This window comes from Phaethon lepturus, unplaced genomic scaffold, assembly GCF_000687285.1.
Source record: "Phaethon lepturus isolate BGI_N335 unplaced genomic scaffold, ASM68728v1 scaffold19185, whole genome shotgun sequence".
In the NCBI taxonomy this organism is placed as follows: domain Eukaryota; kingdom Metazoa; phylum Chordata; class Aves; order Phaethontiformes; family Phaethontidae; genus Phaethon; species Phaethon lepturus.
In genome coordinates, this window is record NW_010540071.1 from 43369 (window position 1) to 61595 (window position 18227).

The 18227-nt window shown below is 38.3% G+C and overlaps 1 protein-coding gene across 1 annotated transcript in view; it reads left to right on the forward strand.

Annotated features, from left to right (window-relative positions):
- Nucleotides 1-18227, forward strand: part of LOC104620973 (EH domain-binding protein 1-like) — a gene marked incomplete at its 5' end in the record, with an annotated part of 119032 nt that overhangs the window by 38887 nt on the left and 61918 nt on the right. The window contains 4 exons of the mRNA XM_010287342.1: nt 996-1174; nt 1816-1864; nt 7999-8913; nt 10811-10954. Coding sequence (XP_010285644.1) covers nt 996-1174; nt 1816-1864; nt 7999-8913; nt 10811-10954 — 1287 coding nt within the window. The remainder of the gene's footprint in view (nt 1-995; nt 1175-1815; nt 1865-7998; nt 8914-10810; nt 10955-18227) is intronic.

Genomic DNA, 18227 nt, shown 5'->3' on the forward strand with positions numbered 1-18227 from the left:
GTCAAATTCTGTCTGTTTAATTACATCTAAGAAGTTTTTGAAGTGACAATATTTTTCTCATGAAATGAGAAACATAAGCTGCAATCAGTAAACTTCTCCACTGAATTTGAGAAACAGCAGACAGTCTGACAAATGCCAAATGCCTCAAATATTTTATTCCATTTTAATTCTTGGTTCGTGCTAATAAAAATGTTACTAAAAGTGTTAAAATACCCTTTTGGGAAAGCGTCATTATTAGCTAATGATATTTGTTAGAAACCACCCTCTGATAATGATTTACAGCTAAAATTCCTTTTCCACGTAAAAAAAGTAAAGCATGACAGAGGAAACTCTTTGGGTACGGTTGGAAGTGGCTGATAATAAACACCGTGCCGCAATTACCTTTATGCAAGTGCGTGCTCAAACAGGAAGAGCGCAGCCAAAAACTTTATGCTAGAGCCTGTGCGAGATGAATGCATTAATCACATGTCGCAGACACAGCGACTTTGATCCCCACGCCGCAATGGTAGATCGCAACTCGTGGTACGCTCTGCCCCCGCTATGCCCGGCTTTTGATCCAGTTGCAGTGTTGTCTTCATTAAAAGCGAAAGGGCTTGTGGGGATGTTTTTCCATGGCTGCATTTTGGGAAATCTTTTCAAGGGTCTGTATCACGGGTTGTGCAGGACTATGCCTTAAGTATTTAAGCACAGTGTTTCCACTGGTACAATTCTTGGCCTGTTCTCCTATGTAGATCTGGAATCCCGTATATCTGCATCCTTTGGAGACAAGTGCCAAGGGCGACGACTGGAGATAATAACTTGCGATTTGTGTCTTTTGCAAGTTACAGTCATTGTAAACTGACAGCTGTGAAGGACCTAAACTCACATCAAAGGATACAGATCATCTAGTTAGGTCAATTAATGTTAATTCTCATCTTCCATTAAATTCTTTTATCTTCTTCTCTTTTTTCTTTTCTTCTCTCTCTCTCTTTTTTTTTTTTTTTTTTTTTTTCCAGCCAAGCCCAATACCAAGTCCTGTTTTGGGGAGAAAGCCAAACGCTAGTCAGTCACTGCTTGTGTGGTGCAAGGAAGTTACAAAAAACTATAGGGGAGTGAAAATCACCAATTTTACTACATCGTGGAGAAACGGTTTATCCTTTTGTGCAATATTACATCACTTTAGACCAGACCTCATGTAAGTTGTATACTCTCTGTCTATGTAAGCTAACTCTTCTAGAAATATGCAACATTTAAGTTTATGTAAAAATCAAATCCTTGTTTGTTTCAGGTGTTGAACAGTTTTCACCCTTTTCTTTTAAGCAGGGAACCATCCTTTCTAAGCGAACTAATTTATGAATGTTCAAACTTTATGACCTCTTTGCTCTCCCTTGTTGCATAAACAATTGTTTCTCCCCTCTCTGTGATTTGTTTTTCTTCTTCTTAATCTTATACAAAGAACTGACTTCAAGATGATTATGAAAATTGTGCTGGTGTTGAAATGAGATGAGAGGAATAAGCCTGTAGCTCTTTGTACGCTGACAAGGACGGATTACCTCCTGGTAAATTTGGTTGTCAAGGCCAGCCTCTACTCCATGCCTTAACTTCTTTTTTAGATGGAAAGCTTCAGGCAATGAAACATGTAATCGGTGTTTGTTTGTTTATTTATTTATTTATTCCTTTAATTTTCCACACTATTAGTTTTGTTGATTGAATTGCTGTGAAATTGCTAGTTACTGTATGATATTATTGTATGTCAAATTTTTAGATTCAGTTTGTTTTAAAACTGATGCTTTTATCAAATACTGTACATACCCACTGTGCCATTTTCCCCCTCAGTGACTACAAGTCCCTGAATCCTCAAGATATTAAAGAGAACAACAAAAAGGTAAGAACTGCCAGGAAAAAAAAAAAGACATAGTTTCAATTTTGGCTTCACTGCAGGTTTTTATTAATTTTGGGAAAGCGCGGTTGTTTTGTCAGGTCATAACTGCAGCTCACAGAAGGTATTCAACCTCCCGCGGTTCAAATCGGATGCATTATTGACTCCTGTTTGTCGTGGTCTTTAACATTCACAACAAGTGCAAGGCTAGCATTAGAGTTTAATATTTGTATGGCCTACATTAACTATGAAAGCAGAGGAAAGGACTGTCTAGCCTTCTGTGATCACTATTCTGATTTTTCTAATCAGCCACATAATTAAAAAAGAATTAAAAACATCACTGCTGTTGGTTTCTCGTAAACAAGACTTCTCTTTCTGTTGCTTTAAGGGGGCTCTGTGCATTGGTGATGGTCAATGTTGCTTTGATGGTGATTTTTGTATTTTTAAAGATGAAATTTTACACTTTTATACTGTGCAGCTGAGTGAAGTTGTAGGTGTAGAACCTGACTTTTTCTGCAACACAAAGTTCAGGATAAAAACTGTTGAGACCACACTTTCCAAATAAATCAAAATATTAGCAAAATAGTTTGTAGCATTGTGCTGGGCAGCTGTTTTAAACCACTCTTTGTACCGTTGTGATGCAAAGATGTAAGAAGCTTCCCTGGAAGGAGCAGGAACTCAATTTGGGAATCACCAGAAGACTTTTTATTTCTGCTCACTATTTTAGGCATGTTACAAGCTTCAGTTGGGCCCCAAGGACATGTTTAGAAATGATAATTTTCACATGAGTCACTGATAATAAAATTGTTCATGGAGATTGTCTGAAAATTGTTTCTAAGTAGCTGCCGTGATTTTATTTTTATACAGCTTTAAAAACACTAAATTGAATTGGGAGGAAGGTATAAAAGTATACTTTAAATAAATTAATTAGGTTCAATATTATATAGCAAATATAACTGAGGAATATTAGATTGTAGATATATGGAATTTCTGAAAGTGCTTTATTAAAATTCATTTGTGTTTAGGGTAATTATATTTTAATGTGCCTACACACATAGGTGTTAGCCAGGGTGTCTCTTGTCTTTAAAATAGTACCTAAGTATTATAAATAATAAAATATCTCTGAGCTGCTGTTATCTAATGAGTGATTTGGCCAATGATATCTTTTTCATAATACGGGGTCTTATGATGACCTAAGTGGATTATCCATGACATCACAGTGTTTTCTGTGACCATATGTTTTTGTACTTCAAGTTTCATTGAACGTCCGGGCTAATTAAGCCGGATTATAAAAAAGAAAGACTAGATTATTAATTAAAAACGTTAGCGGTACGATCAGTCATCTTTTCTTTATGAAACGGTGAACTTTTTGGCCCATCTCTCTAACAGGATATAGTTCCCAGGATTGAAGAAATAATGATTGTTGTTATTGTGCAGTTTTTTTCTTTCATCACTTTGCAAGCCTTTGCCTGACAGCTACATTGAGTATCTCAGTTGCTTCCTGCAGATTTATTTCCTGGTCTCACACAGTTCTGCCTGATAACCCCGTGTGCCCTTGGTTGGAGTGAATGCAGCACCGGCAACAATGGCTGCCTATAAATTCCATGCAGATATGTAACACATTTGACAATGATTCCTCCTAACCAATTAAAATAACATCTATGGGTGAATAGGACAATTTTCTTTGTCTGAAGCAGCTCTTCTCCCCCCCCGACCCCACCCCAGGAAAGGAGGTAAAGAAGGGACTGTGACCCTAGATTAAAGGTTAACCCATAAGAGTATATCTTTTAGAAGTGCATGACCTTGTTTGTATTTTAATAAAAAAAAGAAGAAATCTTAAGAGACAACTATTTCAGTGCAATTACTGTGTATAATTGTGCATTGAAATGCACTGTTACAAAAGGCACATCATCGGACCTGCTTTATAACACAGACTAGTCATTTGCCAAATTGGTGCTGCCACTGATGCTGAATAAAAAGAGGGTATTTACCTGTGACACCTGATCTTGGCCAATACGTCAGTGTGTAACATAGTTGGGAAATGGTTGGAATACTGCCTGTGGTGCTTGTGCTGATGGATCCCAATTGATGTCTGTCAATCAGCTTGTCAGTAAATTAGAAAAGAAAAAAAAAACCTGCTTCATCAGGAGATAGGTAAATAGGTTTAGTGTCCTGATTATACATACTTGTGTGTGTGTGCATGTGTAGGTATTGTAATTTCCACAATATAATTATATCTTTAAAAAAAACCTCAACCCCCCAAACAACTACTCCAGATTACATTAGCGTCAGTCAGAATTCAGATATATTTTTTGTGTATTGTGCTCATTGCAAATTCAAATTTCTGTGAGGAACAAAAGAGAAACCAAGATTACCTTTGAGAAAATTAAAAACATTACAGGGATACCTTCCCAGCTGATCCAAAGAGTGGTTGTTCTACTTAAATATCATATATATCTAACTATCCATATAGCCTTCCCAATAATATTAACCAATTAATTTTATTTACTATGTCCATTTGATTATTAATAAATAGTAATGAAAAATGTATTAAAGTTACAGCATACTGGCAGCATAGTCCCTTATCAAGAATAGAAATTTTTCATATTGCTAATAACATGTCCTGCACTTTACAAATGTAAGCTACTAAACTACACTTGGCTGGAGCTTGGAGGGGATGAAAGAATGAGAAGTGGAAGAGCACAACAGTATGGTTCTAATGAACTTCTGGTTTTAATTACTTTATTGTTCAGAGAAGCTTGTTTCATGTGAGGGGTTGTTGTGTGGAAATAGTAATATATCTTCTGGATGTTTGATTGGCACTTTCAATTTTTATGATGCCTTTTTTTTTTGCTTTTTTCCATTTTTTTTTTATAATTTCTACTAAATTCCTCAGTACATTTGAACTCAATTGTCTTGACAAAATATTCCATTTCAAGGAAGGAATCCTTTTAGAATATACATTTAAACAGAAGAATTCAGAATTACAGGGAGAGCATTGATTCAAAATGGAAAAAAATCCTTAACTTTAAGCTGGCAGCCATATTTTTATAACAGGCATTCATGCTTGCATCTACTATTTGATTCCGCAAAATCATAAGCATGTAGTTAATTGTGTGCGTGGGAGTTGCTAGTTGACCTCAGTAGGATCATGCAGGAGCATAGTTAAACATGCATGTAAACATTTGCAAAATCAAGCTTAGTTATGCCTGTGTTTAACAAAATGTAATTTGACTTGGAAAATGTAGTCTGTTAATACCATGTTACAAACTAGTTAGAAACATTAGGCATTTATAAATATACTGGAATATCAAGAAGCTCACAGCTTTTCTAACAGTGAAGGAGAACCCATCACACATTGCTCTGTGGACACATACAGAACATACAATTACTATTTATAGATCTAATGGCTGTAAACCATTTGCGTGCCAATCTAGGTATCTAGTGTACTTTAAAAACAGAGAAGCAAGAATGCGTATCATCTTGAATGAGGAGAAGGGGGTAGGAAATAAGTATCTGGCATCAGTGGGAAACTATTGTGTTTAATCCCAAGCACCACCAGAAGAACTGAGCAGGCAGTAAAAAGTGATTGCAGCTGTATCGAGGATATCCATCGTTCCGAATTCAATCCTTCTGCTGTAGTGTTACGCATTCTAAGCAAGTGCCTTTCCTAACAAGTCTGAAACACTGTCCCCACTTTCATTTTACAGACCCTGGGAGATATTCTTAGGATTTAGTTTTATTAGCATATAAATAAGAAATTAAGAGTATAAAAGAGTTCAGGTCAAGTCATGTCTATACGCTTTGGCTGCCATGGACTGCTAAGCCCATCCTTAGGTCCTTTCATTCTTCAGATGGTAACTCCCACTACCTTCGGTGTGGGGTAACAGGTTATTTATGCCACTGAATCAACACTGACCCACTTAATCAAACAGCAAATCCTGGCGTTACCTTTGGCCCACAGGACAACACAGCTGGCTCGCTACACTTTCAATACCCAGCCTGTTTTCTGCTGGCATATGAGCATTCATCATTCCTGGTGATGAAGGTGCTGCCATGGCTTAGGCTGCCCACCCAAATCCCTACAGTGCTCTCGTTTAACTCTCCTTTCTCTGTGCTCCTCGTGTCTGTTTGGTTCCACTTCTCTTGTCACCCTCTCTTCTGTAGCCAGCCTGATCCTGCTCCTCCATCTCTGTGTCCCAAAGACCAGGTAAACGACAGCTGTCCCTCTTCTACCACTTCACTTTTTTCCATTCCTTCCCACACATCATTTTCCTGCTGTTCTGCTCCATCTGGAGCTTTGTATCAGCAAATACAGCAGTCATGTTTTGTACTGCTACTCCTATATCTAAGCACAGCTCTGCTTATAAATGGCATAGCAATCTCATAATGAACCTTCTCAAGAAATGATACCCCACGAAAGACCAGCAATGATTTTAGGCCAAATCATTTTGCACAGGGAGAGCTGGAAGGACTTAAAACTAAATTATTCAGATCATTTCTATGTCTACATAAACTCTCTGAATCATTTGTTATAGTGATACAAAACTTACTTCATGAAAAATGCTTTGGCAAGTTATACCTGACCATGAGGGGAAGCATACAAAATTCCAGCTCTCAGAAGCAGAGTTCGAAAAGTGGCTGAAATGAAAACTGTTTGACTCTCGAGTAGGGAATGACATTGCGATGGGAATGAGCGTGCCTGCTTTTCTCAGAGCGAGGGAAATAACCAGGTCTGCTGGGAGCCGGCCAGGCCAGACCCACGTTCTAACTCACTGTTGAACATTTACTAGTATGAAAACCAAGAGGTTAAAAACATCATAATTGATTTCTCTCTTCTTTCTTCCACCCTTTTAAAACTAAATAAATTAAGGAAATAGTGTAAAACTGGGGTAGAGTTGAAGCCAGCGATGTGTGTTATTGTTTCCTTGCGAAAGGGCAGGTTCTCATCCATGTCTTAAATTTAGCATCCGTTTTTGTTCAAAATAGTGTAGGAACAACTGTGAACATTTTAGATCCCTTCAGAAGAGGGTGAAAAGGAGCTGCAGAATTACTGGGGGAGGAGAAGTCCGAGTGCTTTAACTGAGTGCATCTACGCTAACAGGAGGCCTTTTTAAAGGCTTCCTTGAAACACAATATTGTCTTCCAGGGTTAATCCGGGATAGTAATAATTAATTGTAAATTGAGAAACAGCTTTAATTCTTCAAAACTAGAAAAACCTGATGCACCAAGCCCACTCACTTAAAGGGCTAGCAAAAAGAAGACAATGTGGCCTCACAAAGTGGGAGACTTGCAAACTATTTAGCTTTTAGGAATTAAAGAGAAGTGAGAATGAAATTCACTCTCTTATTCTTACAAATTTAGCATCAACAAATGCTTTTTAAAATGCATTTGTTTGCTGGATTAATATGTTTTATGTTTTGTATCAAGTAATCTGTGGTGGTGTTCTTTTTGGCTATCTGGACATACTTTTTCATCAACACAAATCACTGCAATTACATGACCAGCAGAAGGGAGAAGGTTGATCACCAGTGATAAAGCCCGAGATGGATTAGTGTCGTGTTTCTTATATCTTTGTTCCTTATCTTAAAAAGCCATCCTTAGTTGCTTTTTTTCTGGTCCAGCTCTTACACTTTTTTTTATTTACTTGTTTCCTGCTGCCTGAGTGAGAACCATTTAAGATACTGGTAGGTTTTCTTAGTGCAAACAGAAGGGCTTTTAAGTTGCAGTTTCATGAACAGCTTTTTACTCATGAAAGTGGCATCATTTTGAGTAATCAAAGATTTCTGGTATACTATTGTATTGAGGTATGTTAAAAATATTTAAAACAATGCCATTTGAATGTCGTTACTGGTTATATTCTCTCAGTTTGCATTGCTATGAAGATACCATGGGAGATGTCTAGAAGCAATCGTGAAAAATCGATGAGTTGGATGTTGGAATATGCAACAGAAAATAGTAACTACTGTAATGAAGCCAAAAGAATAATAAGTAATAGAGTTGAACCCATACTGTTCTTGTAATACTGGATATGTTTTAGGCTTGCTTATTTTGACTGAAACTTCCAACTTGCATTCTTCAAATGCTATGATATGTCAGAAACTGCCGCATTGTAATCTTTATTTTGTCTATTTTTAAAGGCATACGATGGGTTTGCCAGTTTAGGAATATCACGATTGCTGGAACCTTCTGACATGGTTTTATTAGCGATACCTGACAAACTGACTGTTATGACCTATCTCTATCAAATAAGGGCTCATTTCTGTGGCCAGGAATTAAACGTGGTTCAAATAGAGGAGAACAGTAGCAAAAGCACGTATAAAGTGGGTAACTATGAAACGGACACAAACAGTTCTGTCGACCAGGAAAAATTCTATGCAGAGCTGAATGACCTGAACCGGGAGCCCGAGCTGCATCCGCCAGACAGTGGTTTGGCAGACTTTGCTTCTCAGGACGACTCTGTATTTGTAAATGACAGTGGTGTTGGCGAATCTGAGAGCGAGCATCAGACTCCCGATGACCATTTAAGCCCAAGCACAGCTTCCCCTTCTTCTCGCAGGACTCGAAGTGACACAGATCCACAGAAATCCCAGCAAAGCTCTGGAAGGACTTCTGCATCTGAAGACGCTGGGAAGTGTAGCAGTACAGATACAACACAAGCACAGCCTACGTTGGGAAGGAAGAAATTGCTGATAGCTGACACTTTAGACTTGAGTGACTTGGCACATGTCAGCGATCAAAAAGAGGACGTGTCTCCCACAGTTGCTTGTGAAGATAAGGACAAGAAGAGACACCAGAGCTCAGACAATACCATTGGTTTCTCAGAGCAAGAAAAACTGGGACGTATAGGATCCACAGAGAGCACAAGAGCAGATCCTGGTTCACCTGTCACAAAGCCAAGTTTATCTCCTACTTCTCAGATTGGATACTCCTGTAATAAGGATACAGATCTTGCAAAGAAACCGCATGCTTCTCCAAGGCAAACAGAATCCGATTCTGACCATGATGCCAGAATGGCTTTAAATCATGCAGATCAAACTGCAAAAACAGCCCAGGTAAGAAATTTAGTCTTGCTCTATGCCTGTGAGTTGGGATGGAGGTGCTTTTCAAGTTTTTTCTCCATGTTTGTAATTTACGCCATATCTTCAGTATAAATGGCAAGGTGGTGTATTTTTATTGTTGGGCAATAAATACTTTGACTGAATGTAGGTGATGCTGAAAAAGAGCCATAACATGAAAAATTCATTTATAGGAATTGTCCTACGGTTAATCTTTCCAACCTCCCTACAGGTAAAGGAGGTAACACTGTATTCCCAACCAGCTCAAAGAAGATGGTTTCAAGGCTTTTGCTACGTTTCTTCTGAACATTGCAAGCTGAAGCAAAAATTGGAAAAAGACTTATTGATTCATTGTTCCATATTAAAAAAATGTAAAGTTTTGAATACCTTAAAATATACTAAATGTATATTTCTAAATCTTATCTGAGAAACCACATGGCCTTGTGGACATAGCCCACCACGGTGAGGCAGAAACTCCAGACTGTTATGCTGTTCATTGAGTGGCCTTGAGCACATTACTTAACTGCAATATCATTTTCCTTTCTATAAAGATAAAAAGGATATGCCCACCTACCTTGCAGATTTATTGTGAGAATGAAAGTTGAATATTATCTAAATGCTGGGTATTATCAGTAAATAGTATCATTGCAAAAATATGTAAAAAATGTTATCAGCCCTGTTTACAAAAAAGCCAAAGCATGCTTATAATTTTACCCCTGTGAAGAGCTTTCTGGAGTTTTGGTTTTGTTCAGCTTTGTGCCATTAGCTCTGATAAGAAAAGAATATAGCCAATCTTTTGGTAGTGTGGATTGCTTCAAATATTTTTATACTTTTTCCCAACTAAGCACCATAAAGATTAATTTTATTGCAAGAGCAGCAGTCCGCTGATGGTTGATAGTGGCCAAGTATTAGTTCCACAGGCAGGTACTTTCTTTAGTTAATGAAGTCTCATGAAGTTTCTCTTCATCAAGAGCAGGATGATACAAGATGTCTTCCCTACGAAGATTTTCATGTGCAAGGTGTAAATAGGCCAAGAAAAAGGAAGAGATGGCTTTAAAGATGGTTCTCTGTTGTTAATGTTGTCTGTCCATTTGCACGTGGTAATAAAATCTCGGGTGTGAGCCTCAATCTTAACCTTGAACACTCAGTTGATGGTTAGAGTTAACCACCTCAATTTCCACATGATTATTGCAGGAGCACAACCTGTGACATCCAGCTCTACCTCATGTAAAGGCCTAGAGACGCATTTTCCCAGAGTCTTCACAGTTGACCTTGACTAAGAAGTCAGTACTTGGGAGTATATATGTATGGGAGCTGCTCATGTTGCATATGCAGAAACCCCCCTCCTGTTCTTTCTACTCTGCAATGTAATTGGTCATGTGTATGAAGAAGGGAGTTTCTTGTGGATATTCATAGTATTACAAGTAGAAGCAGATGTTTTCACAGGTTTTTTGCCTTGTACCCAGCCTCTTTGTGTTCAATTTAAGTTATAAATGAGTGATACCCGTATAAGTAGCCAACGAAGCATTATATTTGCATACATATTAAAGTAAATAAGTAAACACATAGCACATTTAACATAGCTTCCATGAAGCCAATTATTTTTTTTCCACAGTTGCAGTTTAAAGGCATTAAATGTTGATAGAAATTAAGTTTTAAGGGGAGGGGACAGAACTCTTATTTACATTATAAAGGCCTATGCCTTTTTTTTTCATTTTACATTTTGATCATCTTTACTTTTCATTTCTATAGAACGCTCTGTCACCTCATGAATCTGTAATCCATGTGACTCCTGACCTTTATTATATAGGAAGGCTCCTGGCTATTAACTACTGTATAAACGTTAAGTAACCCGAGGCTGCCTTGCTGTTAATTATATTTCTTTATTTTTAAGCAACGTATGTTGTCAAGACAGGAAGAACTTAAAGAACGAGCAAGAGTTCTGCTTGAGCAAGCAAGAAGAGATGCAGCTTTAAAGGCAGGGAATAAGCAACTAACCAATACTATCATCCCAGCCCGCAATAAGCAGATGAATGATGTAAGAAATATTGGCCAGTATGGCAGTTTACATAGTTAAAATTTATTGTATGTGCATATGCTTTTGTGGGGGACATGTCCTTGCAGAATATTTCTTTTCCACACTGAATCTCCTGGTGCTCTGATGTGTCATGTACCATTAGTTCACTTTCAAAGCCTGTTTCTCCTGCTGTTATGGCCAACAGAAAGATGCCTTAGACTTCACTGGAAGCAGAGGTCTGGGAGCACCGTCTTTGATTGACACTGCAGTTTCTAATGGGATGAAAAACAAAAGTTACTTGTTAAATGATAGTGGAGTAATTTATGCTATTTTTGATTACTTCTTTTTTTTCATTTATGTAAATTCCCTGAGCCTGTGATGTCAACTACTTGCTGCTTCATAAGTGTTGCTGCAGTGAATGAGGCTGCTTGTGACAGTCTTGTAAAAGAGTTGATGGAACAATTCCTTTTTGTCACCAAAGTTGATTATGCTGGTGAGATGGGAAAGTGGAGCTGGGGAATGAGCTCCAGTGTTGAAGCAGCTATGGTTGCACCTCCAGTGGCCTCGGTGGTGACCTGGAAGGATGCATACTCTCTGGAGATGAAAGCTAATTAATTTTTATGCAAACCTTCGCAATGTGGGTTTTGTGATTCTAACTATTGCACATTAGAGACTGTACTGGCAACTGAGAATGTAAATGTGACTGAAAAATAATGATACAGAGAAAGGCTTGAATTTTTACTGATTCACATCTTTCAGAGCTTAGTCCTGAGGGGCAGATTCTACTTTTTACATAAATGGGATTGTACAATCAAAAAATTAAGACAGTGATTTACATGTCTCATTTCATTCTCTTAACTGTCTTGGATCCATGCTGTACTTCCCCCCCCCCCCAACAATTCCTCTCCCTAGACTGACACTACTTTTTTTAATTCAAAGTACACTTATACATGCAGACAAGTCTTATTTGTGTAATGATAGCATAATGATATGTAAGCAATTTTTTTATTACTTTCTATTTAAGTTTTTCCTAGATAAGTATATTTTAGTATAAATTTCACTTTGGATTTTTTTTCAATTACCTTTTTCATAAAGCAAACAACATTAGAGGAGGGATACTATAGGCAACTACTCAGGCAGGAGCAACTGTAATTAAAGTTGCCTAAATTTTTTTATTACAAGCTCCTTTTTTCAAAGGGTTTACAACTTTGCTAGTATTTCATTGTTTGAGCTGAAATTTTCCCTGTCAGGTCTCTGCCTCAGGGTAATATTTTTAAAATTTTTTTTAACTTCAGAAAACCCCACTTGAAGTGTTTTTCTGTAGTAGGTTGGATAAAGCATTGTTTTGTCCATGTTAAAAAAGTCTTATGGGAAGAAGGTTCCATCCCCTTGAAAAATTTGTTCAAAACAGTCAAAGTTGTGTTAATAGCACAAATCTTGTCAGAGAGCCTTGAAGTTCAGAAAAGTTGGTAAGTGTCAGTAAAAATTGTCTGTATGGACACAGCACAGCAAGAGCATCTTTTACTGTTGCTCCCCTAAGGATCAGGGCCCATTCTGATGCAGATCATAGTATTGGAAAGCAAAACTTTCTCTTTTAGACTCAAACTCCTGCTGATGAAATCCAAACAGGAGGAAAAGGAGCTACCCCACTGACATGCAGAGTAGAGATGCCCCGGGTAGATGGCAATGTGAAGCTAGACAGAAATGAAGACTGTGTCTAGGCCATGAAAACCAGCTGGAGATAGGGACAGAGTTTTCAAGGTGAGAGTCAGGATTGCGTAGTTCAGGTAGCCAGATTACCCATGGGACCTTTTTTCATTTGTTACAGAAGCTGCAAAATGAATGAGAGGCCTGCAGGAAAGGGTCTCGCAGTCTTTTAGGGCCGCTCTGCAGAGCCAGAGTTTCTTGCTGCCTCCATCAGAAGCGCTCTTTACAAGGTTGGGAAGGTACCTTCAACCCAACACACTCAAGGTAGCAGATTCCGTGATTTCTGATTTCCAACACATGATTCTTGGGGACTGATTTCTGGAAGTTTTGAATGCACCCAGCTGTAGCCAAGCCAAGGAGAACCATGCTGTGAACAAATGGTTCTGGCCCCTCTGAAATCCTGGGTGCTTTGAGCAAACAGGTAATGAGCACTCTTGTCTTGACTGTAACATAGGAATAACAAAAACTCCTCAGCTCAGAAGGGTGTTGTGGAGGTGTCATTTGGAAACTCTTAGATACGATGGTGAAGAGTGCCACAGAAATGCTCTGGAAGAAATTTATAATGCAGTGTTCAGAGGAGAGTTTTTGAATAGTGTATTTTAAACAAGATGCAGAGCAGACAGTAAGTGATGAGGGTAAAGTGAGATATTGAACAGTTGTTCATTCACTGAACACTGTCAGTCATGGCCACTGAAAAAGACAAGTATCCTGCAGGAAAAATAAGTATGGGTTATGCAATTAAAGACTATATGAAATAAGAACCAATGCAAGGTTGTACAGCTAGTGTAATTTGGACATTTTCTAACTTTTGAGTGCTTGACTTACCAAGCTCAGCATTTTCGTAACGCATTTCAGTGGGGAACATGCATTGTGAAAGAGGGGTGTCTTTAATGGAGGCTGGTATAGTATTCATATTTCACATATTATACGAAGTTGATATATAATAATATATATCATATAAAGCTGTATATAGCATATAAATGTTATACATATGTTATATACCTATCCATACGTGTGTGTTCTGAATGAGGATGTATGTATGCATCAACATACATAGATATAAGATAAAATAGATTGATTTCTGTTTTTCTTTAACATACTTGATCTTCATAGAGATGAGACATTTCCATTTGATGTAGTTATGCCAGTTTATTACAAGTGATTGTTTATTTGATTGTTAGAAAATCATACAGACATTTCTTTTCAGTGTTTTCTGGTCATTAAGAACTTTGACTCAATGCAGTGTTGTTTTTGTCAGTGGGTGGTAACGTGTATGAGTTATCCAAATGAGAGTTATGATAATGAGAATCAACATTTAGTATTGGGAATTAGACTAGGCTCATTTCTGGGATGAGTTGAGAGGGATTCAGAAGAAAATAGTTTAAAATAGGAGGATCTAATTTTAAATAAGCAAGCTATAAATACATAGTCCAGGGACAGTACTTTCAAAACTCTTGAATTTACAGTTGCACCTTTTTTGATACCTTCATGAAAAGAGCTTTAAGCAGCCCAGCCTTTCAGAGCGTACTCTGAAAATCAGTCACCCCAAGTGAGCCTGCAAAGTCATTAATTACTTTTGAAAATCTTTTCTCGTAAGCCTTGCTGGGCCACTTTACGTTTGTCATATGAGAACTATGAATCGCTGTTTTCTTAGTAAACAAGTGAGAACAATATACAGTGCGTGGGGTTGTATTGCTGCTCGAGGTCAACAAAAGGGAGGAAATTTCCGAGTCTGTTCCATGGTTGTAAATGCAGGTTACTTGGTATGTGCCTGCCTGATTTGTTTTGGTAAAAGTCTTATGTCAAAAAAAGTGTTCCTGTTTCTCCTCTAAGCATAGAGAAAATATCTTAGACCTTCTTTAGCCTAAGCCTTACCCTTCCTCTGGAGGAGCCAATATTGTGTTATTTTTTTCAGTAGTCATGTACTCTGGGCTTGCTTTTCTTTTCTTTTCTTTCCTTTTTTTTTTTTTTAAGTCTCCATTGTCTCTTTATTGACCACTGACTGGCCTCTCATGAAGTACCAGCGGTTTTCCTATGACATGTCCATTCTTTTGGCTGTTTACTCCTTTTTCTTGAGTCTTCTTTCTTGCTGCAGTGTACTTTCATCTTGTGTTTGTGCTTTGGGGTTAGGCCCATATCAGTATTCTCACTTGCTTTACTTTTTTCTTTTTAACTCAGAAACTGATGAAGTTGTGGGAGCAGAAGATTAAGATGAATTTGCTCGTATATGTGTTAACTCAATCCCATTTTCCTCTGAATCACCTTTCCCATTGCATCCCAAGCTGTATTCTCTTCCCTTTCTTTAGTTTGTGTCTTCTTGTTCTTTCCTCTCGCTCAGACTGTGTCTCAGCTCTCTGCCCTGGCCATTTCAGTTCCCGTTCTTCTCTTTTTTAACTTTTCTTTCTTGATAGCCACTATCTTTACTTTTTCTTCCCCTAGACATTTTCCCTCTATGCCTTCTGCCCCATCATCTTCCATCCCTGTCCAATCCACCTGATTTACTTCTGTCGTTCTCTGCTTCCTTCCTCTGTTTGTATTGTATTAGCCCCTTTTGTTTTCTACCATTTCTTCCCTACTTGCAGTGTGGAAGAAGTTTTTCACTGTTAGGTGTGCTCATTTGGTGCTTCTCAGAAGCCTTCAATCTGCAAGCTGTATGCATGCCAGCCTGTATGGAGGTATGTAAGCCTGTAGGCAGGTATTGGAAGTCTAAGAAGAGACCTCATTAATCAGAAGCCCCTTGAAAACATGCTCATGGTTTGGGAGGATCATAGGTATGTCCTTAAAATTGATGCATCTTTTTGGAGACTGGAAGAATTAGCTTAAGAGCGCTGTGAACAGAGTTACTGATCCCCTCATGGATCCCTTTCTCTATGGTAGATTTATAAACAGCTCAGCCTTTCTGCTTGCTTTCTTGATGTAGGTGTGCATGTAGTGACTCTTTTACAAGATGCTTCTGTCATTTCCAATCTGGTATAGCAGTTGTAATCACTTAGCTTTTAACCAGGAGAGCCTTTTTATTAGCTTACTCATTTTTATTTAACTCACCTTTTCTCATGATGAATATCACAGGGCTAGAATGGGCATATCTGCTCCCACCAGATGCTGTAAAATATCAACCTGTAGTGATGGTTGTTAGCAGCAGCGGCTTGGCTGGAATGAAATCTTGGAAAGGCGAGGAGACTGGAGCTGGTCTGTGCAACCTAACCGGCAAAGTGGCAGACTGGAGGAGACCATGACAAGTGGGAAATATTCAGGAGTCACTGAGCTAAAAGGTCTTTCCGGTGGGGAACCCTTACTTACAGAATGTGGAGTGCAATCCATAATTCTTGAATCTCAGTATAACTCCACTGTCAGCAAATATCTGCGAGGGCTGGTGGCAAAATGTTCGTCTTACTCTCCTTTAATGACTGGTCCACATAAAGAATGGAAATTTACTGCGGCTGTCGTTTGCTCTGTAAACTCAAATGGCTTTGGTTATGGAGTCAGTGTGATTACAGAGAATGGAATTAGGACTTAAGAAATGCACAGGCAACTTTAATTAACCTTCTTTGTGTATATGCATTATGATGCAGTCTTTAATTATGTGATCACATACTATTTTCCCCAAAGCAATTGTGTCTCTTTTAGCTCAGAGGATTGAGGTAATGTAGAAGGCTGTTTGTCCAGAGGACCTCCGTCCTTTTGGTTGCAGAAATTGAAAGGTGTATGGCAAACGAAGCAGGGGCTGCAAGGGGCAAAAAGATGATATCACTGGGAGGAATTAAATGTAATGCTGCCTTTGCCTCAGAGTTCTTGATCAGTGCTGCTAAATCTTCTGAACCAAACTTCTTCCAAGTGGTCAGTAATTGTGTATCCTTCCTTTCTGGATTGCCGTTTGAGGCGACGGTTTGATTTGCAGATGTATTGAGCATCCAGTTCTATCAGGGAAATAAACTGGAGCTGTGCTTGAGACTTATAAAGGGCTGCATAAAGCTCAGTATACTGAAAAAAACACAGGTAATAGGCTTCCCAGAGTGAGCACCCAGTGTTAGATTCTTTTAGCTGGATCTCTCCGTCTCAGTTCTCATCTGAAGAACAGGGTAATAACACCACCACGGGGTGTTGTGAGAAGGGAATGTGATTAATGCTTTTGAGGCACTTAAATGCCATAGTGATGAGCACTGCAGAAAAGCCCTTGAAGAAATTAATAATTCTGTCTACAGAGCAAGATTTGAATATTGCAGAGTACAGAACGGCGCTACGTATTGATGGGCCTACATATTGAACAGGGAAAATGAACCGAAGTGTTGAACACCACGGGGTAGAGCTCAAATCTGGTCTGAATATCTGGGGATAGTAGAAGTAAAAGGTGGTGCCATGACAAGGCTCTATTCCAAAGGATACAGAGTGAGATGAAAATTAAGATTGTGCTCAGTAATTTTATTTCTGGTATCTCTTAAGTCGTGTGTCAAATCCTTTTGTTTTTGTAAGGTAGATAGCTTTAGCAGACAACGCTGCATAGCATGGAATTAATGAAAAATAGTGCTCATCTGTCAAAGGATATGTTTTTCTTCCTAACACAGGCCACAGATTGTTCCTGAAGCTATTTGGGTTTTGCTGGTGCTAAGGATTCCTCCTTGGTGAATTTAGGTGCAGGACTGGGCCCCTCATATAGATTTGGCCAAAAATTCTGCATATTTAGGATCTGGCATAGGTTCTGGGATGCAGGAGTTCAATAGTGTGGTACCCAGAGGGAATCATCTGTATTTTGCTTCTTGTGAAATAGGAAGATAGTAATTCTTTCTTCACATCAACATTCTGAGGATGACTACACTAAAAATCGTGAGTGACTCCATTTATACGATAAGCATTTAAAACCAACTTAATATAAACTGAAGGGGTGTTTCCAGAGAGCAATCCTGCTGCTGCTGTGCTAAATTGCAACTGTTGCTAGCCTGCTTTCTGTACAGAGAAAGACTTGGGTTTACTTACCTGTCCTACTATTATTTCATATATATTCAAGTCGAATGACAGCTATAGCTGCCTAAATATATTTTTAAAAAAAGATTTGAAAGAGCAATAGGGACTGTATTCAGCTTTTGTAGTAGAATTTGAAGATACAAAGAACCTCACCAAAAAGCTGTTACCTCCAAACATGCAAATGCTGTCCTGAGGGAGCTCCAGCAGGAACAGACTATGCCATGAGATTGTTTCTTTCTGCTCAGAATATTGCTTTTTATTACTCCCTTGCTCAAAGGACTTGTTGCAGCTGTATCTAATCCATATTTAATGAGCTCTTTCTACTTCAGGTGTCAATCTGTTTTGCCCATTGCTTTTAATTTTCATAAATACTTGAGTGCAAAGTGGTAACTTTTTTGCATCCACAGTGGACTAGTGGAAATGGAAGTCTTTTTAGAAAAGCTTCTGAAAATGACAAAATCTGAAAGGAGATAAGTTTGTATACTCTAATTTTGATTGCATACATTTGTGCAGATACAAGATATGCCAGCTGCAATAAAATGAAAGTAAAGCATTCTTCTAAATGCTCAGGAAAAAGCTTTAATAAATGGTCCCGTTTATTGATCATGTCCGACAATAATCTGCTGCC